We start from the raw sequence: 27,063 nt of genomic DNA on the forward strand, positions 1-27,063 counted from the left end.
CAGCCAAAATTTAAAAGCTATCTGGTTTGGTTTGTGCTTAATTTGGATGTTGAGCTTTTACCAAGTCTTTCTTGGTTTTATAAGAAGTAATTTGTTGGTACCTAAGTGACCAAAACTGCAGGAAATTGTTAAACACAACAAAACAACGAACAAAAAATATGCAAATCGTCTATCATGCTGTTTAACAAGTCCTGATTTGGTTGTAGTGGTGCAATGTTCCTGCAACAGTGAGGCAAATGAGATCAGTAAAGAGAACAAAGACGTCTAATACATACTGATTTGCTGCTCTAGTCAAGAGAATAGTGTTTTCGTGTACCTGTCACTGTTTTACTGTTTATCTGCAGTCGTTGCAGCTCAGAAGCACTTCCAGACAACAAGTGAGGGATCTGATGTCAGCTCCGCCGTGGATCATCTAACAAAAGACAAACATGGTAGGCGGCTGGGATTATTCCAGTTGTTCTCTAGCGGAGCTACTGCTCTCACATTTAACAGATAAGGGCCATTGTTTACAGGACCACACAGACACACAATGGGAGTAAATACTAGGATGGAAACCATGCAGAAAGATTAGTTAAGCTGCAATATATTGTATGTTTTTTTATAAAAAATTTAAAGGAAATACTTTAGAAGTGTTAAAATTGGGAAGTTATAATGAATCAATTTCTTTATTGTGTGTGCCATTTTGAAATGTTAAAAGTAACATGGTTACTTTTTTTTTTAGGGTTGAAGTTAACACCTGTTGAAGAGGAAGAGCTCATGAAAAAATGGCAAGAGATTCTTGGTCCAAATAATGAAGTTGTGGTAGGTTAAGATTTTTTTAAGGGTAAAAGTTACTGTATTTAAAAAAAAAAATACTGTTTTTGGTAGATTGAAACGCTGATGTTTATGCATTTTTAAAATCCTTGGTTCCCCTGCAGGTAGCTCAGGTGGAAAAGTTCACAGAGAGCAGTGGTCTGGGAATCAGTCTGGAAGCCAGCGGCGGTCATCATTACATCAGATCGGTCCTTCCTGAAGGACCAGTCGGCCGCTGTGCAAAGCTTTTTAGTGGAGATGAACTGCTTGAGGTAAACTGTTGCTTACATAAAAAGGCTAATTTTTCCTCCAAATCTAAACCTTGATTTTATGGGTTTTTGTCCATCCATTTGTTTGGCCCACACATTTTTTTTATTATATTTATAGATGGACTGCTGTAACAGTTAGTAAATGTTAATATATAAATATATATATTAAATAACTATATCTTTCTAAATTCTACAAGGGAGTTGAGTTAATAAAATTACCATTTGAAAAAAAAAAGAAAAAAATTAAGTTTGATCAACATTCACTCTATATACACTTTTATATTCTTATTGCTTCTACTATGTTTTTCAACCAAGGCTCTAAACTAGTCTAAATTGAAATCTCAAAAGGCAGCTCAAAAGGTTTTTATAGATCTGCATTGGGTAGAGACTATTTAAGAAAATTTTGCATGTGAGTGACTTGCAAAAAAAAAATAGTAGTTTTGGACATGGTCTATGTTATTGTGCATTGGGTCTAGAGCCATCATTCTACTGCCTCTGGACCATGTCTAGTTTTATACAACTCCTGTAGAAGCCAGTTGTGTTCTCCAGACAATCTTTTCCAGCTATTATAAATACACACTTTGCATTCATGAAGGATATTGTCATTGACTGATCCTCACTGCAGCAGATGCTCTGACCTGACACAGGTGTTAAAAAATCCTCAGAGTGTAAGAAGCATTAGTATTATATTCTATTGATGCAGTGCAGCCTTACTCTAAAATATTTATTTACCAAAATCAAAGGTATCAGAGCTGGTTTGTAAAGAACAGACTTGTTTTCAAATATTACACCTTGAACTTACACATTCCTTTTTTGATGTCTGTTTTCAGAAAATATTAATTTATTTACAGTAAAATTATAAGATTTTGTAAGTTTGAAAAGTAGCAAGGTATTGATCAGTTGCAAAGATTGCACCTACCATCGGCTGAGAAAAATCTACTTTGCTCAAAAACTTAAATACTTTTAAAATACATCAGATCTAAACTGGGAAAACTGTTAAGCTTAACATCCATATTGATATGGAATCATGTGATAAGAATTTAAGGAACTTTTAACCCAAAAAGAACGTAATGCTAGTCAAACAAAAAGAGCTGAACTAAAACAACTTAAGTGTGCTGAAACGGGTATTTCCAGTTTGCTAAAATGCCAAGCTCAAAATGGCGCTCAGTCATTTATTTAATTGCCACATGTCGAACGTGAAGCATGCACAGATCCTGACCAAGGAAACTCCTGTACAGGACTGTGGTTTTGCACCATAGATATGCCTCCCCAGACTGACACTGACTCACCTCCAAACTATTATATTGTATAAACTAGTGCTGCACCAATGCCGTTTTTTGGCCCTGATACCTGGCTGTGCAGTATCGGCCGATACCGATACCATTCCGATACTGTTTGAAATTGATGTGAGTGTATATATATGAATAACTGCATACTACTTGGACGTAAAATAATGGCTTTGTCAAGCTGCTGCCTACAGTACCTTTATGAAGCAGGAAAAAGACTAATACAAAGTGAATCCAGTGGATTTTTTTATTGCCTACATGGACTGGATGACAATAGATGAATAAACTTTTGGCTCTCAAAATGGTATGGGTGCCCTATTTGTCAGTACTTTTACTTGTCGATTTTAGTACTGACAAATGTGCAGTATTGGGGCCCCGCCCGATACTGTTATCGTTATCGGTGCAACACTATTGTAAACCCTATAGCTTCTCCAGATCCTTTCACATCTGTCACATGAGCTCATAGTGGACCTGCTGTCCTCTATGAAAAAAAAAAAAAAACTAGGGCTCAGAGCTGTTCTGGTTTTCTCTGGCAAATGTAAGCCGAGCTCCATGGTTTCAGACAGTGAGCTCAGTGCCTGATAGAGGACATTTTGGCCCTCAGAGCATCCTCATAAAGTCTGTTTGGAATGGTTTAGTCAGAAACATTCACTCCAGAGTCCTGCTTGGGTCCCTATATAGGGTTCTCATTCTGTTCCTCCTTCCATCAAAGAGCATCTGATAGTCCTGCTGCTTCCATGGCCCCTTCTCTAACAGTCCTAGAGCAACCACTTCTCTCCTACAGTCTCCTCAATGCTCTTGAGAGTGCGACATAGATTACCAATCTGGTTGTGCAGTCAAGATTGGAATTGGGCTGTGTTTGGAAAAAAAAAGAAGCCTTTCTATCACCTGAAGAACATCTCCAAGTTTAAAGGACCAATGTCTCAACAGCATCTCCAAATATCTTCCACGTGTTTACTTTTAGCAGAATTGATCATTGCAACAGTTCTGGCACAAAAAAAAAAAATAACCAAAAAGCTGCGGTTGATTTTGACCATCAGAGAGGACAAATTTTATCATACCACTAATAATTTGTCTAATTTAGTGATTTCTGGGTTTATAAATCATTAAATGGCTAAGCAACAAAATATATAATAGACTTACTGTCAGTGTATCAACCACCTTTATCACTTCTCTGGTTGAAGCCGACTCTGGACAAGCAGAACCAAAGATGGAGAAGCAGCTTTTAGTTCCTATGCTTCACTTATCTGGAATAAACTCCCAGAAGACTGTAAAAGTGCTATAATTCTATGTTCCTTTTAATCAGCATTAAACTTGTCTGGGCTCTCTTAAGAGGGTCATTTCTAGGAGGTAGGTTTAGAGGACTAGAAGTCTCCAAGTCCCATTGGTAACAGGGATATTCTCCCATTGCTTAAAGTTAAACAGTAAAAAGTAGAAATGTACTGTATAACATTCAGTGATCAGCAACTCACTTTTAACTTAAGGGTTATTATTCCAAAAGTCTGACGAGTGGGTCTAATTGGAATGCAAATTCTCATTTACTAAATATTACTGCATATATAGAAGCTGACTGTTATTACTGTTATTTTGAATATCCAACCAAGCATTTTACAGCCTCTTTTGGTACCACAGCTCAACAACGTCAAAAAAAGTAATATGTTTAGAGTATATTGCACTAGACACACTTCAAAAATGTTCAGTGTTTTTATTTTATACTGTAATATAGAGAATGCGCTTATGATTACAGGAAATAAATTTAGAAATTGGTGTCCTGAAAAGTTTGGAACTTTGAAATAAGGAAAATGCGTCACAATGCAGGAATTTCAGGACTCCATATTAGGACAGCTTCAAGGTGATTGTTTAGTAGTATGATTTTTTCCAGTAACTGAAAGAATGTGGAATAATTCCCATTGTCTGAAAGTAATCAAGCTATGTATTAATGTGGTTTGTTTAGGTGTTGACTAGAAAATTATGGGTTCTACCTTGGGGCCCTGAGTGTCTCCATGGGGTTAGATATGAAGCTCTCCCTGACCTCTTCTTTCTTAGGTCAATGGGATTTCTCTTATTGGAGAGACTCATAAAGAGGTGGTGAGAATCCTGAAGGAACTTCCAGTCTGTGTGTACATGACATGCTGCAGACCCGCTCCAGATCTCCAAGTGGACATGGACGCAGTCCAACCAGAATCAGAGGCTTTTCCCAAAGAGTATAAACTGAAGGTAAATTCATATTTTTGTACTTTTTAGCATTTGTCTGCATTTAGAGAAAACAACTAACAAACTACATGGTTGCATTAGCTTACTATGTAACATATTCCAACATTTCAAAACGTTATTGACTCCTTTTCTCATTGATAGCCAGGATGGACAAAGAATAAGTGAAAAGCACTGAGAGGGTTAAGTTTTATTAGAAACAATTTCAGCAGCAATATATCAGCAGCTCCCAGCATCACAGTGATATGAGACATCAAATACAGCTTTCATCTTTGTAGGTTTATCTGTGATAATGTTCTAAGGCCTGAGCATCCCATAGATATTTCCCCCTTTAAAACTCCTGCCAGAAACCTGATCCACAAACACAAAGAAACAGTAGGAGCCTGTGGGCTGGGAGGAGAGGAAGGACAGCGTGGTGTCTCATTGTGGTTTGGGGCTTTTCCTCTCCCTGCAGAATAACATAGACCTCAGCAGTGCATTGGTCTCTGATGTTTCTGAGACGAAAAACATTGAGGAGCCGCAGGATACGGTGACTGAGGAGGGGATTGGATCTCCTCTGGCCATGTGGGAGATGCAGATTCAGAAAATCGAGCTGGAAAAGGGAGAAGGTGGTTTGGGATTCAGCATTCTGGACTACCAGGTTGGGCTTCATCTGACTGAAGATGTTTTTTATGCTCACTTAGAATAAATGTTTCACTTCTAACGTATAATGCAATGGATGTTACCCATTGATGTTACTGTTTTTGCCATCAGGACCCACTGGACCCTTCCAAGACAGTGATAGTGATCCGTTCTCTGGTTCCAAATGGTGTGGCGGAGGTGGATGGCAGACTTCTGCCAGGAGATCGACTCATGTATGTGAACGACACAAATCTGGAAGATGCCACCCTTGAGGATGCCGTTCAGGCCCTTAAGGGGGCCAAGGTCGGAAAGGTGCAGATTGGAGTCGCCAAACCGCTGCCTGTAAGTAACAGCATCATCACTGTTCTTGCTTCTGTTTTTATCTCTAACCTGCATGAAGTATTTAGACAAAGAATTTTATTGCATTTCTGCAGCTATGAGACTTGAGGAGTCTGGCCTTTTCATGTCACGCAACGTTTGACCAAGGCAGGAGGGCTCGTATTACAGAAAGCTTGAATTTTTCATGCAGGAAAAAAGGTGTGTCAGTAGGCTGCGTGGTGTAAGATTCCACCCACTGCTGTTTCAAAGGGTGACCAGTCCGAAACACCCGGCACCCTGAGTTTCATTTGATGTTAGTACGTTTTTTCATGACCCACCCTCCTGAACACTCAAACACACTGAGGCACCTGTTCTTACAGCAGCTCCATCAGGCCGCATTTTTGTTGCTCCAGGCGCCAGAGCTATTTTTGTTTGCAATTTTTTTCCCCCCGCACAGATGCATTTTTCCTGTATTAAATGTGCTGTTAGATTACTCAGTGAGACTGCTGGGCTGCAAGGGTTAGCAGGATTACTGAACTGCAGGTAGCTCTCCTGCAGGACGTGGAATGTAACTCTGAAGGGGTGTTTTGGGGTATTGCCTTCAAATCTAATGTGCGTTATCTTCCATATTTGCCTTAAGGCTTTTCACATACAGAGCCTTGGAAACATTAGAGCCTTTGAACTTTTTAACACTACCACCACAAACTGAAGTGTTTCTTTTTATTGATATTTTATGGAACCAATAGTGAACTGTCAATCCTAATTCCGCCTATGCAGATTATTCTTACCTTTTAATCCTTTGCTGCACTACTAAAACACCTCTATAGAACACCAGGTATACAATGTGGCTTCCCCATTGACTTTACAACTGTGCAAATAAGGCTGAAGATGTTTGTCCTCACTGCATGTGAAGTGAATCTCCCTTAGTCATATCTTCCAGCTGGTTCTAGATGCTCATTATGAGTGCCTCAACATAACCTTGAAGGCATTAATCCTGATACTGACACTTACATTTTTTTAGTGTATAAACCTAAATATAATTGTTAACCAGGCTTATTAATTTTTGAACTTTACTTTTTAACTTTTCCATGAGCTTTTTACCTTTTTTCTTGGCTATTTAACTTCTTTTTCCCAACATAATTTACAGTACGTAATATGTCATTCAAGGGATCAAATAATTGTTCAGATTCCAAAATAAGATGTATTACCATGTAGCAGAATCTTTCCTGAATGACTGGATATAGATCTTGTGCTTCTAGACCTCACTGACGGGACTACATTTGTAAGGGATCTGCAAGTGATCAAAAACTGTAACTTGCCCTATCAAGGGTTGAACGCTGGCCTAGTTTCACTTAATGGACGATACCAATAAGTTTTAAAATGATAAACATCGTCCAAAACTGCTGTTAATTCATACATGTCATGTATTCGTAGTCTGAATACTATGCAGATATATAATTCAGTTGATGTTAGCATTGTGTTGCTGAAGGGGTGAAAAATTAAGAGCAATATTGCAAGTATTGTGAAAAATCAGCACACAATAATTGCTTTGGAGTATAGTAAACTGCTTTGAGTTACACAAAACACCATAAGATAAAGGATAAAGGGTTGTTTATGTCTCAAAAATGGCCATTTTGTTTCTGAAATTTTAACTCAGCCTGATGAAAGTAACAAAAATGATAAAATATGATTAGAAATACTGTGAAGTTATGATGCATCTCTAAAAAGGAATCTATTTATATCGTATGTATAATGTCAAAAGAGCACTTTATAATGTAACTACAACATGATATATCTCTGTTATATATTTGCTATAACTCTATATCTGTATTTGTTAATGTTCAGTCTAAGTAAAAACTGTAATATGTGTATATATTAACACAAATATAATTGTATATATATATATAATGTTTGAAGTGACAAACTGTGTATGAATTACCTTTTAAATCACTGTATGAGCCAAGATGGGACTTTCTGAGCTTTTCTCTTTGATTTTCTCAGTTGACTCACAGCTCAGTTCTTAACCTTCTCAATCATTCCTAACACTTCCTTTCATCTTCATTCCACACTAATTCATTCATCACTAAATTTGATAAACAAAAACAAAAAAAAAGTTCATTTTGTATAAAGCTGGAGACACTGAAATAATTTCTCCACTGTCCTAGGGAATATGTGGATATTCCCAGTCTTCACACCCTTTTGGTGAGCAGGAAATAACTTCATCATCCATCATCCATTCATTTGACTTCACCAATATTTTGATTGAAGAAGGAGAGGAAGGAGGACTGACTGAGGGCATCCTTTACCGAGCAGAACCTGCATTGGTTAGTTAGATTTTGGGTGAAAAAAAAAAAAAAACAGATTTAGAACACTTGTTAAAGGAAGCAGTTTATTCTTCACTGTGATGATTTTGTCTAATTATTAAAGAGAGTGGCCTGTTTAATTGAAATCATAGGTTATACTGTTGGTTAGGTGTCAAAAACTTTAACGATGTGATTTTGGATAATTTGCCTGTTACATATTCATTAAGTAGCCTTTTGTAGTTGCATAATGATACTTAATAAAAAAAAACATTATTTTGGAGTTTCACTTCTCAATCTATTATCCTAGATTGACACCAGTGAAGGAGACCTATCTGATGATAAGGTGTTAGAACATTCCTATTCTGGGTTGGAGGATGATACTTTCCAAGCATCAATGATCGCTCTTCACGGCAGCAGCTGCAGTGCTGACTTGGATTGCCTGCAGTCATCCACACCCAAGGTAGAATAAAACATTTTTCATATCTCAAAACATGGATTAACAAAAGAAAAAGGGTTGCAGCTGTGTCTTCAGTGTCCACAGTGGATGAAAGTCTTTATTGTTCTAACAGGCTGTGCTTTCTGTTTTTTTTTCTGTTTCTGTTTTATATTTATTTTTATTTTTCCCTATCCCTGCAGGAGCTATGGCCATTAGCAATTCTCCTTCTGTGGCAAACTCTGTGCTTTCTTAACATTACAGGAATCCAATAGTGTCAGTGGCTCCATTTACACCACTATCTAAATAATATTTAGTGAAAATGGATGTGAAGGGTCTACACAGGGTTCCTTCCAAAGATAATAATAATAATAATAATAAATAATTAATTTTATTTATAACGCACTTTACATTTGACTTCAAATCTCAAAGTGCTACATTTAAAAAAAGGGAAAATTAAAACAAGTTTAAAAGACCATAACATTAAAAACAGAGTAAAAAGACAATCATTAAAATCAATACATTGAAAGGCATACGTAGCCTATTAAAAAATCTAAAATGAACAATTGTAGGCATTTCTAAAAAGGAAAGTTTTTAGTCCATTCTTAAAACAATCCACCGTCTGTGGGGCCCTAAGGTGGTCTGGGAGGGCATTCCACAGACGGGGAGCTGCGGCTTCGAAGGCCCTGTCGCCCATTGTTTTTAGCCGTGTCCTGGGTGGGGCCAGACGGTGCTGTTGGCCTGACCGGGTCCGGGAAGAGGTGTGTGGTGTGAGCAGTTCAGTAAGATAGGTGGGGGCCGCACTGTGCACACAGTGATGGGTGTGCAGAAGAATCTTGTACTCTATACGGGCGTGAATAGGGAGCCAGTGTAAAGTGTGAAGGATGGGAGTGATGTGCTGGTGTTTCCTCACCCTCATCAGGACCCTGATGCTCGTGATGCTTTAAGAAAGTGTAATTAAGTGAACGTTTTTTAACTGTTTTAAGCAAACGCAAAATGTCTACTGGGAAGATTTGATGGTTTACTATGATGGTAATAGCATATCTTTGTTTTGGGTGCAGCAGGAGGAGTCTGATACCAGTAGGCAAGGTGTGGTTAAAGCAACATATTAAATATTTAATTTCCAATAAATACGGTGCTATGCATATTTAAATTGCTCTCCCTCCTGAATTTGGCAATCCAGCTAGTAAGGAATGCACACACCTCCAAACTGTGCATGGCTTATGTCATGGCTAAGAAGTATACATTTTTATTAGACTGTATGTCAACTGTAACATTTGGCTTTTAAAATGTAACAACTCCACATTTTACTTAGATAGGTGGCAAAGAAAGAAGATCATAAAGCCTTAGATTAGAGTTAGGAGGCTTTTAATGACTTAAAAATAGTTGTTACACTCTCATAAACAACTTGAAGCTTGAGACTTTAGGTGTGATCTGCTTACAATGAGTAGTTATGTAGGTAACTGCAGAGACAAGCAAAGACAGATCAAAAAAAGTAAGTGACTATTTTAAAATCATTAATATAGGAAAAAATGAACTGGCTGTTAAAGAAATCTTCTAAGCTAACCAATAACAATGCTCCAAACTAATCCAATAGTGTATGTCTCACTGTATTATACTGTAGGTGTCGGGTTCATAAATAGGTTTTTTCTTAAGAAGAACTGAAATACACAATTCTGGATACAATTCCTGCAGGAAGGAGAGACAGTTGAACCCCAGACTCAAACATACTGTCGCCCACTGGACCTCCTTTGCAGAGCGTTTATTAACAGAACATGATGCATGGTTACAAACAGAGTATTGTTCTGACAGAACAATTGATCAGTTCATGAAGACAGAATGCTCCATCATAATGACAAGGCAGGATGGTCTCCTGACTGGATCATGAGACAGGAGTGGAGCATCCCCTTATAAAAATGTTTCATAAGCACACATTAATTTTATAATCATCATTGAATAAACCTGACAATAGGTAACCCAAACTTGTAAGTAATCATATCCTCAACCACATACCACCCCTTTAATTCATTTAACTAACTAGTAACAGGTTAAACAGAGACGTTTAAAAGACCTACCAGCCAGACATAGTAAAGGTGACAGATGGACTCAAATCACGTAGTATTCTTCTTTCTGTGTGTTTCACCTTCCTCCAAGTTTTCGTTCAATTCAATTCAGTTTAATTATATAGCGCCAATTCACAACACATTTCATCTTAAGGCACTTTACAGATCACCAAATCATACAGTCAAACTGATTGAAAGTTTTCTATCTAAGGAAAACCAGTTAATTGCTTTGACTGATTGACTCGAATGCAACCCCTCACACTAAGAATGCTTGTAGCGACAGTGGAGAGGAAAAACTCCCTTAACAGGAAGAAACCTCCAGCAGAACCAGGCTCAGTGTGAGCGGCCATCAACTGGGGTTCAAGGAGACAGAAGCAGAGATAAAAAAAACAACTATAAAAGGCAGCCCCGTCCAAGAAACATACAGCCAGGCATACGAGCTCTGAGCCAACTCCCATGTCAGAGGATGAAGAGAGCACATCCAGCCAGTCGCAGTCAGAGAAACAGGACTACACTGAAAAACAGGCCAATCTCCAGAATCTATAAACAAAGGTGTTGATGGCAGCAGCACAGCTGATATTTCTCTCCAGGATGGTGTCACAGCCAAACAGGAACAGATGAGGCAAAGCTACTATGAGAAAAAGCAGAGAGAGCATAAAATTAGAAATTGAACTAACAGATTCTGCAGAGTGAGAATAGAGATAGAATGAAGCAGAATGATGAAATAGGGGTCCCTATGTTACGCAGAATCTTCAGCTTTTTTAATTTAAATTCTCTCAAAGCTCCTACCTGTGTTCTTATTTGAAGGGGATAAGAGAAACACACGCCTTTTAACATGTGGTCTAAACACTGTCCATGAGACTATTACCAGTAGACATTCTCAGCTGCGGCTGGTAAAAAGAGCTATCCTCAATGAGTGGGCTAATACAGTTGAACAGTAATGATTTGATCCTCTTTCTCAAAGTTTCATAAATAAATTATTTGAGCAACATTATACTGTGTAACGCTCCATAATTCTCCATGCAGTAAGGAAGGTTATCAACAACAATCACTGGTATGTTGAGCTAGATCTACACAAATCTAAAGTTCTGTAGGGAGTGAAAGAAAGACAGCTATGGCTGTTTCTGAGGTGAGCGTAATGTGATGACTGATTGTCCAGTTAGGGATAGGTTTCAACCTTCAATGCTGAAAATGGGAACTTCTTGCTTTGTCTTGACAACCATTCTGCTTGTTGCAGGAAAATCTCTCCTTTGCAAGAAACAATGTCACATAACTATGACTATATAATTAATTGCTAATATAAAAACAAAGAGCTAAGAAGATGGTTCTGACTTTATTTTGTTGTTTTAAACAAGATACAATTGTCTTTTAATTTTCTCAAGTGGAAATAACGACAATGAAAATAAAGGAAAATTGTAGAAATTATATTTTTTACATTAGTGTGGAATATAAACTAAAATGTAGATTATCCCCCCTGGTTTTGGAAGCACTCAGCTAAAAGAATATTCCACAGGGGTTCAAATATTTTTAAAAGAGGCTGAGAAGAAGCACTACACTAGGTGGCAGGTGCAAATGCTTTCCTCCTGGGCCAAATGCTGTCGCTTGTCTTCTTCCAGTATCCTCCATTTCTTCATAGATGGCTCCTAAACAGGTCCCCTATGCTCCCGACTCCCAACTAGTGAAGGAACAGCTTCCCTGACTATAGAGAAACAAAATGCAAGCTTCAAACATTTTCACATTAAATAGGATAAAATTGCATGTATATGCACTGCAATTTGATCTCATTCTTCAATCTAGCAATAGAAATAAATGAAAATAGAATAGAAAATCCCTTTATTTTCCCACAATGGGGAATTTCTGGTGTTTAAAGCAGTAAAAAGGTTATATATATAACATATAATATATAGATTATAATGGTTACACAAATGTGGACCTTAGAAAAATGTAGAACCATAATATAATAGAGAAGAGTTAAAAGATAAACAGTAACATATTGTACTGTAAAGTGTTTTAACAATATAAAACTATGCACCTGGAGAATAAATAATCATTATACAGCTAATGACATTTTTACAGTAATGGACATTTGAAAATAGCAGCGACATCAATAGTGTGCAAAATGACAGCAGCATGTTATTAACTGACTAATGTAGAAACTGTTAATGTAATCTATTATTTAGTAGTAGCTGCTAATTATTTTGTTGTTGTCTCAAGAAGGAACAAATATTTTTCTTCACATCTAAAAACAGATTAAACTGTTTCTTTTGGGTCAGAGAGTTCAGCCTTCTTGTCTGTTTATCTTTAAAGACAGTATGTCTGCTGACGAATTTTACAGCCAAGGACAGAAGTCAGTTTTGAAGACTTCTGACAATTATCAAAGCTCACGATTTCTAATATATAAACATTTATAGTTGTAAACATCTCAGCAGTTTTGAATGGCTAAATTGGTTTCCTTAATACATATGGAATAAATGTTTGCACATAAATTTGATTTTGTATCTGACAGTAGTTCCCACAATCAAAGTTGGGAGGAATTTGACCTTCCATTTGCCCACTCTTTATGCAACAAATTTCAAATGTAGTTCAATTTGAGGTTTAGGGTTTATGAGCGGTCAAATCGTATGTTGCCTGAGACAGATTTATGGCGTCTGAAGTGTGATTCAACCACTTAAATAAACTTTTTACATGTTTAGGAATGATTTCACCACAGAGTCTTACATTGTTTTGTACCCTATGGCAGGTTTACCTCCAGGGTTGACGTACATTTAGCTCCAGCTATCGTACCACCACTTAATACAGCTATCATGTACCTTCTAGAGAAAAGCATGATGATGCTGCTACCATGTTTTATGTGTTTAGAGTGGGGCTGAAACAATTAATTGGTTTAATCGTGATTAAGAGATTAGTGATAATATCGCCAAGTGTCTTAATAAATGATTAATCATTAACTGGAGTATAGAGACAGTAAAATATGCCTTTAGCTGACAGAGAAATCCACTTAGAGAAGAACACATATAAAAATTGTAAAAAAAAAAAAAAAAAAAAAAGGATTCAATATTTTGCATTTAAGATAAAACAAAAAGTTTTGCTCTATCCAGAACTACTCAAGTGGAAAAGTTTCACCTGGTTTGCTTTTGTAAAAAAATCTTTAAAAAAACGTAATTCTAATCGAAATATTAATCGATTTGCAAAACAATTGTTAGTTGCAGCCCTAGTTTGAAGCATGTAAAGTGTTGATTATTCTCCAAAGAGCAGTACAAAAGGTTCAATTTTGGTCTCACCTCATCAGAGCCCTTCATTTTGTTGTGTCACTTACATGGATTTTGATAAAACCTTTAAAAGCAATTATTATTGCTTTCCTTCGAAAATAGTTTTTTTCTTTCAGCTTTACTGTGAAGCTAAGTTTTTTTGCACGTTTGTCCTTTTTGAGAGCTTCTGGGGCAGCTCCTACAGAGCAACCAGCAGCCTTTTGGCTATTTTCTCTCCTTGCTAATTTAGGGGAACTGCCATGTCATGGTCAGTTTAAGCTGTGCCATTTAAATATCGAAATTCTTGTTGTAAAATGATCAATGATACATTTTAATTTGGTTTTACAGTCTAACTCTGCTTTAAACTTCTCCTTATCTGCTTTGCTTCTTAATCTTCATGATGCTCTTTGGTCAGTAATGTTCTTTAAAAACCTCTGAGGTCTTTTACCGTCAGAATAATACAAACTACACTTTATTACTAGATTTTTATTTGTAAAAAATATTGAAAAAGATACCTCTTTACCGTGAAGGTTTTTTACTCCTTTGAGCGTTTTGTTCTTAAATGCATTTAGCATTTTCTTTGTAAATAAAGCTGAACTGCTTTCATATAAGTATATATAAATTATGTACAGTTCAACCTTTAGATCAACCTTTTTCCTTAAGCCATTGAATGCTTTTCTGTGGCTCATTAAAACAGAGCAAGATGGAGCTTTAGTGCTATAAATCCTCCCTGAGTGGATGTTCATTTATCTGCCATGCTTTGTTTTACTGTAGCTGACAGCTCGTCTGAATGTGTTGGAAGAGCACCCCAGCTTTGGAGACGACACTCCAGCGCTTTCCATAGAGAGTTTGGCCTCTTACACCACTGAGACTTTGACAGGCCCCATCCCCGCGATTAATGCCATTCTAAGCAGCTCCGATCAATACCTGGCAAAGCAACCGGGTGAAGAACAAGAAGCAACCGAGTGCTCAGACTCCTACAGCCTGTATGCAGAAATAGAAGCCAAAGCCACGGAGGAGGAGGCACCTGTAGAGCAGCCTGAACCAGCCGCGTCTTTTAGAGACAATAAGGACATAAAGGTACTGTAACTTTGGATTCTTTAACATTCAGATAGTGGTCTTCAACAAACTAAATTGTAGAACGTGTTTGATCACTTTTAATGTTTAAAAACAATCCGCTAAATTGGCAGAGTTTGATGTTCAAAAACCAGGAATTTGACTTTGGTTTCCATGGATCATGTCATATCAACATGAAATAATATGTAAACTTTTAGATTAATTAATAAAACAGAATTAAAGGTTAAATAACTCTTTTTTCGAACTAGGGATGGGCAGGTATGAAACCCTGAAGGCATGATAACATTAAACAAAGATATTATTATTATGATTACAGTGCTAGATTGTGTAATCAATAATTATTTGAGAGAAAAAAAAGAAATTCTGCATTTTGTCAGCTGATCTCAAGTAGCCTGACCAAACAGACTATTTTAAGCCATATACAGAACATATTAGTCAAGATAGGAGCAGGATAGAGCCACATTTCATGTGCTGGTCTAACAGAGTCAACAGAGAAAGCGAAAAGTAGTTAACACCAATCAGATAACTACGGATGTGACACAGCATGCAGTTGTTAAAGTATTAACGATGTAAACAGCTCATTGGGGACATAATAAAGGGCATCATTAAAACATCGCTTTGTTGCAGCTGCAGCCTTAACTGTTATAATTACAGAAAAATGCTGCGGCAGTAGGGGCCCACCTCCAGCGCTGTGATTGGTCCGGTCTGTTTTAGCCAGAGAGTGTTTAGCCTGGCCAGCCTAAATCTTCAGTATAATCTCTACAGTAGTTCATTTTGATTGTCAGATGTGCTGTTTTTAGATCACAGGTGTCATGCCAAAATGTTCCTCCTTTGCAGGTTCTCACTCTGCAAGAGAGTGAAACTCTCACTTTACATAAAAAAGCTTAAACCTTTGAAAGGATATAACAGAAATCTTTAGTGGTTTTGTAACTTGTGACTTGTGACTTTTCTATACCGTGAAACCAATTTCTAGTACCAACAAACTTCTCTTAATTAAAGCCTGAGTTCATATTTTAAATTCACAAAAGGAAGAGAAATTGCTCAAACCTCATTTTGACAGCTAAATTGCTTTATCTCTCTCAGAATGGCAGCTCTGTTTGGAATTTGCTTTAGTATTTTATAATTGGTCATCATGGACAAATATGTGAACAATTTATCACATTTTAGGAGGAGGAGACAGCTGGTGTGAAAGAATCTGCAGAAGATGACAACAAAGCCGCGCTGACCTCCAGGAGCAACTTTGAAAGGACCATCACAGTTGTCAAGGGCAACTGCAGCCTTGGTGCATATTCTTATTATTATTTATTTTTTTTTTTCTCATTCATTTATTTTCCTTACATACACTGCAGGGGGGTCATGAAGATTCAGCCCGGAAAGAAGGAGGGAGGTGGCTTTAGTTTTGTCTTCAGCTTTAAAAAATATAACCCTCCTGGGAGTTTTCAATTTTGAATACAAAACAAAAAACATGTCTCATAGGTTACTGGATAAGATTATCTGAAATTGGAAGTCATCATGTTAAACACTCTTCTATTTCACTTTATTAGACTTTTTAGTTATCTTTAGGATGGCTAATTTGGATTTATTGGCTGAAAGTGATTGCTTTTTCATGTTTTATTTATATCAGAATCAATATTAAACACAATATGTGTACTCCTCTACATAAACGTCTACAATATAGTAGTTTCTGAAATGTTTTCTTGTGACAGAAAGATATAGAAACCCCTCTGTGTGTCTGATGTGAATAGTGGAGCCATGTTTTACTGTCTGCTCTTAAGGGATGACAGTCAGCGCTATAAAAGACGGTCTGGGGATGGTGATTCGCAGCATCATCCATGGGGGGTCCATTAGCCGCGATGGTCGTCTAGGAGTGGGTGATCTGATTCTGGCCATAAATGGAGAGCCCACCACCAACATGACCAACGTCCAAGCTCGGGCCATGCTCAGGAGGCACTCGCTCATTGGCCCAGACCTTGGGTAAGAGCTGGGGTTCATATAAACTGGGCCCACTGTATGTGTCTCTATGTGTAGTAATGAAACTTATCAGAAACTTATCAGAAATATAAAGATGACTACAAATTACTAACTAAAAAATCAGTATGTTGGTGTTTTTTGTTTAAGCCGATATTTTTAAATTATATTTTTTACTAATATTAAACATTTACCATTAAGATAAAAAATCTGGTTTTTAAGGGAGATTTGAAAATAAGGAAAAAGTAAAAAAGATAAAAAAAAGTTTCATTAAAATAACATTTTGATATGAATTATAAAGAAATGGTGTTGAACTGTAATAGTGTTTAGGTGCTTTGGGATGCACATTTGCATTTTAGCTATTGCAGTGGTCTGCCAAGTGAGTAATAAGGTTCAAAATGTCTCATGCAAAAATAATCAGAAGGAAAACAGCACAGAATCTACAACAACTTGTTAGGAGAATGTGTTGTGATGTAATGAAGAAATAGGTGTTGGTCTTTATTTCAGAAAGACATCCTACCTTAATGTGGTAGCAACATTCAGTGAAATTTCCCATCTTTAGGTTGACATCTTTTTTGGGGGGTTGCTTATAGTGCTGCCACACCGTGACGATTTTGCCAGCGTATGCCGACGTCTCAGAATCTTCTTAAACGCTGGCATTAGCTGAATATTCTATGTATTTTTTTAACTTTAGGCATATATTCTATATGCCGAAAGTATATGCCCAAAGTCCAGAACTTATGTCCAACGACAGCCTCACTTATGCATAACACACGGCAGTTTAATGCCCATGAATTGTCACAAGCTTACGCATACGCTGGCAATTTTGAGCATGCTCAACATTTCTTGACGTACTAACCATATGGCGACATGCTTCAGCGTGCTTCAGAGGGCTCATAACTTATACAAAACGTACCCATATTTTATCCAACGTACATCAGCGTTTTCCCCAAATTTTTCATACGTCAACATACGCTGGCCTAACCGTCAAGGTGTGACAGCCCCATTAGGAGAAAAGAATAATGGTTCTGTTTAGCTGGAACTAAAAATCTGAAGAGTTGGGAGTGGCGGTCTAGTGGTTAGGGCATAGGGCTTTGAGGTTGTGAGTTCAATTCCCCACTCTGGCTCCCAGTGCAAGACCCTTAACCCCACACTGCTCCCCGGGCACCGCACAATGGCTGCCCACTGCTCCCCAAGGGGATGTGTTAAATGCAGAGAAGTAATTTCCCTCTGGGATTATTAGAGTATATATATATAAAAAAAAAAGATGAGGACGTATTTGAGTTTTTTTCTGTATCACAGTCAGTCAAAGCATAAAGCAAATGGTCCCCACAGTCCTATAGCTCATAATAAGTTCTTTTGGGGTTATTGTAGATACATGTCAGGATAATTTTCTTTAAAAGACAGAATGATGGTTTTTGAATCAAAAGCTGGTTAAAAAAAAAGTATTTTACATTCTTCCTTCTGGTAGATTTTTGGTTTTTCTTTGGACTTGTATGAAATATGTAAATGCTTGCATTCATTAAGGTCCCCCTTTATTTTTACTTAAATAGTTACTTTTAAAAATTGATTTGCACTCTTTTTATTTTAATATTCTCACACTGAAAACAAAAACGTTTTCTAAACCTGTGCTCCCGAACTGAAGAAACAATATCCTGACAAACTCTTTTAATTCTTTGGAGGAACTGCCAATGATTTAGATGTGTAATTCTGACGTTTTTCGTAAATTCTGCTTGCTGAACTAAAATCGGCAGTTTGTAAGCTTCAGTGCATAAAAAGCCAACTTTTCACATTCTAGATCTGTTTGTGCACCTGAGGACGATCTGTGCCCGTTTTATGTGTGAGTATGACTAACTTCCACGTCCATGGATTCTCAGAAAGACGCTGACAAGTTTTTCTTTTTATCCTTTTTCTTCTTGGTTAATAAGAGGTTTATCCAGAAGGGTTGGGTCACTTAAGTGGCAGCTTGTTTTCAGCTTCAGAGTATAAAAAGAACATTATAAGGCTACTAAAAAAGGATGATTAAATCTCGAAACACCCACCTGAATAAATCTCGACAGGCTTTGTCATTTATTCATCCTACTAAACTTGATATCTCCTTCTTTTCTTACTAAAACCATTAACACCTTTTTAAAATTCACTTTTTGTGTATGTGACATTTCGCTTTCTGCATGTTTTGATGATTTTAATGAAGCTGCTTTTCTGTTCCATCATTTTTGGAGGATTAATTTTCTTTGTCTGCATGCCATCAGGTTGAAAAAAAGAAAAAAAAATATATCACCCATCTGCTGAAGATCTGTCAGCCTCACTCAGATGTGTTAATGTGCCCTTGAGAATCAGCTTCTCTCTGAATTGTTTTCAGATGGATTTACTCGTAGATGGCAGTTTGTCACCAATCTCTCAGCTCCACTGTTACGTAGGAGCCGTCTGCTCTCTTTCGATTAATATTAGATGAAAAGAATCCTTCAGATTTGTCACGTTAGTCACACAATAGGTGACTGAAAGCTTGATTTGCTCAGACATTTATGAAGGTAAACAGCTGTTTTCAGCATTTAGGTGTCAAAGTCCCGCATATAAGATTCATGGATGTCTCACCTTGAGCTTGTTTTTAAGGAATGTTAACTGGAAGGGAACTGGGTTCGGTTCCGAAACACTGGAATCGAATGGAAAAGAGAACAGCTGTAACTGCTGTTCTCTATTTTAGTAAATGCTGCACATATTAGTGGGGAATAGGGTCAAGATTTCTAATAAAGGGTTGAATGTCTAGGTTTTTTGATTAAAAAAACAAAACAAACACATCGTAATGTGTCTGTATGTGTGCGTTTTGGTTTAGTGTTACATACGTCCCTGCTGAGTACCTTGAAGAGTACAAGGCCAGCCTTGAGCATGTTACCGATGACGTCTTCTCTGAGACAGCTTCAAAGTAAGTCCTCATACCATACATGGGTCTATAACCAATGGCTGACCTTTAGATGATTTATACAAAGCTATAAAAAAGTGTAATCCATTATAAATTTCTTCTGTTTTTTGCTTTTTTGTCACATTTATATTATTCAGCTCAGCAAATAGATTTCAGCATAACACTGAGATAACCCGTGAAAATACAAGACGCTGTTTAATTTAGATTTAATTTATGAAAGGATAAAAGCTATCTTTAGCATGGTAGAACTTCTTCAATTTCCTTTTGGGATTAATAAATTCTTTTTTAATTGAATTGAACTGAACTAGAACTCATTTATTAGTAGATTTTATTATAAAGTTAATTTAGTTGATTCCAGACAGCTGTCAGTTTTTCTTAAAAATGGAGTTGGGATGATTTAAGCTTCAACTTTGATAAACTATATGCAACATTCATATTATTGGTATTGTTTAAGACGAGGATTATTTTGTTACATCATTTTCTACTCAATACCAGGTTATTTCTAAGGACTGCAATAAATCAAATATGCAATGAAGTTAAATGTTGTAATTAAATGATCTTGTGTCCCAAACCCTTTGATTGATATTATTACTCATATTAAAAAAAACATTCTAGAGCAAAAAGAGTTTAAATTCTTGGTTTTGGTGGTTTAAATTTGAAAGGAAACAATAATTAATTTATTATCCTACCAGCAAATACTTAATGAAATCAATGAATAGGGTCGCTATATAAGCTTGTAAGACTTAATTAATCAAGATTTTAGCCTGAAACTTCTTGTATTCTGTCATGTTTCAGCCTGTTTTTGAAATAAGTCAATAAAATCGTGGAACATGTTCAGGTTTTACATGGGAAATTGATTGAACCACCTACAGTACCTTTAGACATCCTTAAGCCCCATTTACACTACCCCTCTGAAAACAGATCCATGCCAAGTTCAGACCGAGCTTGGATCAGTTAACTGTGCTGAGCTTGGTTCCTTACGACTGTTTACACATCACGCTAAGACGGTTCCTCGCCTCCTAGTGACGATTGATGGCACTGCTGCTCTCGAGTAGGAAAACTTATGTGATTATGTTTTGTTCCGTCCAACATTTCAATAACAGCCTCAGTCTCGGCATCATCCCAGGTCGCATCTCCCTCTTTTAAAGCCATTTTACAAAATTAGTGTTGAGAAGATTTCGATTGTTGTTTACAGTTCTTCTTCTGTTTTGTGGCGGTTGACAAACAGCTTACTGATGTGCATTACCGCCAACTACTGGAAGCTGATTGTAAATAGGAGATGATGTGGTCTGCTCATACTTTCTTTGTTATCTGAGAACCTGACCAGAAATGAACGGCGCCAAGGCCTACTGATGAACTAGTACCAGTTTATTGCGGTTCAGTTTTGCATGCCATTTACACTCAACAGTTATCTCGGTTACTGCGCTCGGACTGACCTTGGCATGGTTTCAAAAAGGTAGTGCAAGTGGTAGTGTTTTATAAAGAAAGAAACATTCAATGTCTGGGATTTCTTTATTTGTTTATGAAGTTTTTTTGACATGTCTACTTGAGTAACTTAAAGAATAATTTTATTTTTTTTTCTAAAATGCCTCGAGTCAACATTTGTTGGGAATTAGATAAATATATATATGAACTGAATTCAATTATTTTTTCGTTTAGATTTGCAGATAAAGTTTGTTTCATGTATCTGCACTAAACTGTAGTTTCATTTCTTTAACTACTTATACGCTATTCTTCCTTCCTTATGACATTTTAGACGTGTTCCCAACCTCCCTGAGCGTGAAGATGGAGAAGGAGAGGAAAGTGCCTCTTACAGTAACTGGAATCAGCCGAGGAAGTGAGTATACATTTAAAATATACAGCAATTGTCTCAACACATCTCATCTAAATCACCCCATTTAAATCCCAATTATGGAAAGTTAAAATTCAGCTCCTCTTTGCTATTTCCTCAGAGTGGAGCTTTTAAGACAGCCGGGTAAGTCCCTGGGGATCAGCATCGTTGGAGGTAGAGGGATGGGCAGCCGCCTGAGCAACGGAGAGGTGATGAGGGGCATTTTCATTAAGCACATCCTGGAGGACAGTCCTGCCGGACAGAATGGGACGCTCAAGACTGGGGACAGGATTGTGGAGGTACAGAAGCACCTCCGTTCACAGGCGGAATATGTACTGCTATTTGTGTGTTCATGGTTATTTGGCTTCAGGTGGATGGGGTAGATTTACGAGATGCAAGTCATGAGGAAGCGGTGGAAGCCATACGTAAGGCAGGAAACCCTGTCTCCTTCTTGGTTCAGAGCATTATTCACCGGCCCAGGGTGAGTCTGTAAAACGGCCAAACTAACTGCTTTTTAGCTTCTTCATAATATAAAGGTCACTGCTGCCTGTGTTGCTTCTTTTTCTTTATCTCATGGGACAGTTTATTCTGTCTTTTCAGGCCATTTAGGGCATTTTCAAAGCTTAAAAAGCATAATTTATGTGCCACTACTGTACCATAATGCTTCTTAGCAGGCTGGAAGTAATTTTCAAACATTTCTTTTCTAAGCAGAGCAAAACCTGCTTGGAATATTAACTATCTTACTAATGTTTAACCTTTTTAAAGAACCGCTCATTGAAAAATCACCACATCAACAACATCGTTTGTTGTTTGAAAGTGCCCTCAAGCCTTTAAATCATGACTAAGTAGCTCCGTGCTGGGGACGCCGCTGGCCTGGCTTCAGTGTCGTATCTCTCTCAGTCAGATACCTCTTCATTTTCACATATTCCCTCCTGCTTTTCCTATCACTTTATTTTCTCATTAGGCATGTTGTGACTCATAATTGGACGCACAGAGAAGCTACGTTTAAGGTTGCAGAACTCTCTGTGCTTTATTAGCATCCCTGTGACAGATGTGTTCACAGCCTTCAATTAAGTGACACTTTTAATGCGTCAGCATTATCTCATTCCGAAAATAAAGAAATTAAAACAAAACTCTAAATCTGATTGCAGTTACTGAACAGAACAGAAAACCCAGAGTTTTAAGATCTAAGGTGACCAGGGCAGGAGGCTCATTTTCTGTCTAATTATTCATTTCTATGTAGATTTGGTCATTTAAAAAAAAAGTTAATATAGGACTATAATTCTGAAAATGCCAGTGATAAGGGAGTTCTCAACACATTTTTTTTTAAATTTCCGATAAAATTTCTATATTGCAGCTTTGAGAATCAGCCGATATCGAATAGAAATGTTACGATAAAGGCTTTTATTACTTATTTTGCTGTGTAAAATGTTAGAAAAGGCTCCATCAAGTCATATTATTACTAAAACACAACAAGGTACAGGAACCATAGGTGCATATAATAATAACCAGTGACTTACTAAAACTTTAAACAGGAGCAGAGTGCTTTTATCAGAGATTTTTGATGCCGGCTGATGAATTGGATATTATTTTTTGGCCAATATCAGATATTAGTGTTGGATCCGGACATCTCTAATAAAAACTTTCAAATCGACCCAGAGAATAAGTCTTCAGCAAGACATTATTGTTTTTTTACACCAAACTCCCCTAAAGATTTTGTTGCTAAAAACAACAAAAAAAAAAACTGTTGCCTGGCAATTAAATTCATATTTACCTATATGCTGGTAGAACAGAAGATGCTTTTTATTTTTCGTGCCCCTAACAAAAATCCAATTGGGATGTAAATGGAGTGTAATGGTTGCTATGGTGGGATTGGTGCCAAAATGTCTTCTGAAAAACTGAGCAAAAGTCTAAGCCTGTTTTGTGAATGCTTCCACTATAATTTAGATAAAAAATAAAAATATTCTAAGGCCCCGTCCACACGAAGACTGGCCTAAACGCACAAATTTTTCACCAAACCAGCCTCTCATCCACACAAAGCCGGCGTTTCGGGGGTCTGTAAACGATCTTTTTTTTATTCAGCCTTCAGAGTGGGAAGATTCTGAAACGCCGTTTTCGCGTTTCCATCTTTACGCTCTAACCGCATTTTTTTTTTTACACGCATGCGTCATAGCGTCGCCTCTAAACACGCATGCGCGACACATCACAACAACAATGGCGCCGTTGCTGCTAATGCTACTCACCCTGCTGTCGGGCTTACAACAGAATCTTCTTCTTCTGGAATATCTCCAGGAAGAACAGAGCAATATCGACCACATAGTTCAGCACCTGAATTTGACTTAACCACGAAAATAGACCCGCAGGGGAACCATGTATAAATATTAGTGTGCATGCCCAACATTTCGTCGCTTATTTTTGCTTTGGCACCACAGCGCCACTTACAGGCCTGGCATACATTTTGCAGCGTTTTCATGCATTCGTGTGGACGCTCACATTTATTTTACGTCTCCGTCTTTACGGCAAACGTTTTGGAAAATATCAGCGTTTCGTGTTCGTTTTGACTTCGTGTGGACGGGGCCTTAAAGTCACAGTTTTATTCTGGCACCTTTACTAAAAAAAAATTGTCTCATTTAGTGGAAAATGTTTCTCCTGTCCGGGTGCTGTTAGTTTGCAAATCTGGTCACCTTTTAGGACTTGAATCTTTTTTAATTGGTTGAACATGGGAAACGTCATATGTAGATTAGTTTGAATACCAAATATTATGTGGACAATCTGATTTATGAAAGTATTGCAAGGAGTTTTGGGGCTGATTTTTATCAAAACCTAAAATCAATACAAGCATTTTGAATATTATTTACTATTTTACTATATTATGAGTTGCCTCATATCTGTATCTCTCCTCCTCTACTCGGCTCTTCCAGCCTGAGTCGATACATAGCCCAGCTCTGTCTCCCTCTGTTGAGAAACGCATTGCAGCTTTCGAATGCATGCCACATCATGCGCGCCAGGTAATCTATCTCTCTCCTTTTGCCTCCTCCATATCTGTTGCAACACCTATCCATCACATGTAATCTTGATCGTATTATCTCCCGTCTCCTCTTTCTTGCTGTGTCTCACACTGTTTAGCTGAGTCCTTTCTCTTTAGTTGCGCCTTTGATATACAAATGATGTTTGCTTTTATGGATGTGAAGTAGAGTTGGAAGTTTTCCCTGGGAGGGGGAAAAAAAAGGAAGGTGTATTTTCATCTGGCGTCACGCAGCTCTGTTCTGTTGCAGAATTATTTAGTGGTAACTGAGAGTTGAGGCACAATGATGATGAAATGTCATTGTTACATTATTTATAGATATTCAGCTGTACCGTTTCAGGGCTGCCAACTTTCATGCAAGAGGTTTCTCTAATGTAACTCGGGAAGCAGGTCTTAAAAATGATAACATCTCTGGGAGGTGGAATGACATTGAATTAAATTCTAGTTATTTATACCATGCAAATGTCTAAGCTGCCAGAAGCAAAAAAAAAATATCACGCACTAATTTCTAGTTATTTTGAATCCAACTTGATTTAAGTTTGGTTGATATCAATCTATTATAGATCTAATTCCTTTCCCTATTCCCTTCATTCCTAGAGAGAAAAGTCAAGAACTCAATTCCTTACTAGAAGAAACCTTAAATAAAACAGGCTAACTGTAAGATTCACTAGTTAGGAGTATTTTCTAAAAAACAGAGCTGGTTTTATCAGTGGCTTTATTCACTAAAGCCTAATCGGCAAAAATGGAAACTTTAATCCAAAAGTACCCTGTACAGGAAAGGAAACAAAAGGGGTACAAATAGAGTTTGGATGTCCAGAGCTTTCACCAATAACAAGCCACAACTAAACAGAACCAAAATCTTACAGATTACTTCAATGGGAAACAGATACAATTAAAAGAAAACACTGTAAGGAAAGGAAGAAGGAAATATATGTAGAGAAGCCCTGAGTCAGTGGAGCCTTCTGTGGTCAAAATAACAGAAGAAGATAACTAATTAATAGCAGTAAAATCTCCTAAACGAGGAATAGTTGATGTATTCTGGATTAAGAGAGATTTTGTAAACCTGAAAGAGAAAAAAAAAAACACAAGCAAAAGTGTAACAAAAATTATAACTATTCCAAAAACTCCAAAAAGAACAAGAAAAATTATCTGCGTTTACACAAACATCAATTTAACAGTTCTGTGTGAGTGAAAAGCCATGCAAAATGTTAAAACTCCCTAAAAACAGTCAGAGATTTGAAGGAAGTTTATTTCATTATTTGATTTTACACGAAAAAAGTTATGCTTGAAGTTCCTGTCCTGCTTGATTTTATTTTACCTGAGTTAGAGGGAATAGATTAATAAGGCATCTATAAAGGCAATCTAATCATAGTACGGTTAAAAAACAGAGATATTAATGATAAAGTATTTGTATTTATTTTATAGTTTATTAAATCGGATTGCTTGTTAGAAATATAAGTTGCCTAAACAATGATCAATCTTTACAATATAAAAAAGAATTCATACCGGTTTATTTTCCTCCTTTTTTGTAGTTTGCTTTCTATGAAAATGTCAATGATAATTAAACTACTGATCCAATTAAAATAAATTAAAATTGTAAGTACAAATAATGCATTTTTTTACAATTATTTTTCCCTAAAGATCCTACAACAATGGAGGCGTTTATTCTCATTTAAACAGAAACATATTTATCAATTGGTCGAATAAGTTTATTATGTTTTTCGTTGTCCAATTTTGTTGGAAAATCTTTTCGTGTACCTTTTTCCAGGTGTGTATTTTTTATTCTAAGCATATTTTTGTTTCTTTTGTTTTTTTTGCATCTAGCAAAAAGCAGAAGTAGTATTTGAAGCTTTTACTGAATCTGCTTTTTTTCCACCCGGCCTGCCTTTTTGTGGTTTGTGCTATTTCTGCACGAACCACCGTGTCCTAATTTTAGGAATGCTTGTTCCATCTCTGAACGATCCTTCAACCAGCTTAGTTCATGTTGAAGCCAAATGGATGTAGAAATTTTTTACTGTAAGATAAAACAAATGATTTTTTACAAAATGCCAACAAATGATAGAGGAAAAAAAAAAAAACACTGAAAAGCTGATGGGAAAATAATCTGTATGGATGACTTTTGAAGGAAAAGCAACCGCCCGACAGAACAAGAAGCTTTCTGCAAAAAGAATTGGCAGAAAACTCCCCAAGCATTGCCCTGCGACTTGATAAAATATTCCTCTCATTTCTCTCTGTACTCCACTATATAGTGACTCAGCAATTTTGTAATGCTGTTCGCGATTTTAACTGTAATTTTTCATCCAGTACAGCATCCTCCACAGTTATTGACCCACCTTATATTATAAAGAATCTTTAACAGCCTTTAAATAATCTGTCTCTTATCGTAGAAAAACCCAACCTTTGATTGAAGTATTTTAATCTAGTGCCCAAGAAAATATGCCACAATAAAAGATAATTGCTCACAACAAAGTGGTTGGTGCCAAAATAATCTATAGACTAGCTCCACATTTTTCATAACCCTACAGCTCTGTCTCTGGTTCTGCCTAAGATTCTGCTTCACCCCAATAAAGAGTCAGTGAAAAGAGCTAAATTATGAGGAATTGGTAAAAAGAATATATTATATATATATGTATACATGTGTGTATCTATCTATCTATCTATCTATCTATCTATCTATCTATCTATCTATCTATCTATC

The 27,063-nt window shown here is 36.9% G+C and overlaps 1 protein-coding gene across 13 annotated transcripts in view; it reads left to right on the forward strand.

Moving 5' to 3' along the window:
* Positions 1-27,063, forward strand: part of mpdz (multiple PDZ domain protein) — a 79,995-nt gene that overhangs the window by 23,049 nt on the left and 29,883 nt on the right. For 7 of the 13 annotated variants that reach the window (XM_015384087.1, XM_015384088.1, XM_015384089.1 and 4 more), the window contains exons 12-27: positions 345-431; positions 722-801; positions 918-1,064; positions 4,394-4,564; positions 5,013-5,198; positions 5,312-5,521; positions 7,663-7,821; positions 8,108-8,260; positions 14,319-14,624; positions 15,789-15,903; positions 16,397-16,595; positions 18,388-18,429; positions 19,423-19,512; positions 21,266-21,346; positions 21,462-21,639; positions 21,711-21,821. In XM_015384087.1, coding sequence (XP_015239573.1) covers positions 345-431; positions 722-801; positions 918-1,064; positions 4,394-4,564; positions 5,013-5,198; positions 5,312-5,521; positions 7,663-7,821; positions 8,108-8,260; positions 14,319-14,624; positions 15,789-15,903; positions 16,397-16,595; positions 18,388-18,429; positions 19,423-19,512; positions 21,266-21,346; positions 21,462-21,639; positions 21,711-21,821 — 2,315 coding nt within the window. Of the gene's footprint in view, positions 1-344; positions 432-721; positions 802-917; positions 1,065-4,393; positions 4,565-5,012; positions 5,199-5,311; positions 5,522-7,662; positions 7,822-8,107; positions 8,261-14,318; positions 14,625-15,788; positions 15,904-16,396; positions 16,596-18,387; positions 18,430-19,422; positions 19,513-21,265; positions 21,347-21,461; positions 21,640-21,710; positions 21,822-24,261; positions 24,349-27,063 lie in introns of all 13 variants that reach the window. The other 6 variants (XM_015384081.1, XM_015384085.1, XM_015384082.1 and 3 more) reach the window with 3 other exon arrangements.

Source organism: Cyprinodon variegatus, unplaced genomic scaffold (genome assembly GCF_000732505.1).
Source record: "Cyprinodon variegatus isolate N-32 unplaced genomic scaffold, C_variegatus-1.0 Scaffold302, whole genome shotgun sequence".
Taxonomy (NCBI): Eukaryota; Metazoa; Chordata; class Actinopteri; order Cyprinodontiformes; family Cyprinodontidae; genus Cyprinodon; species Cyprinodon variegatus.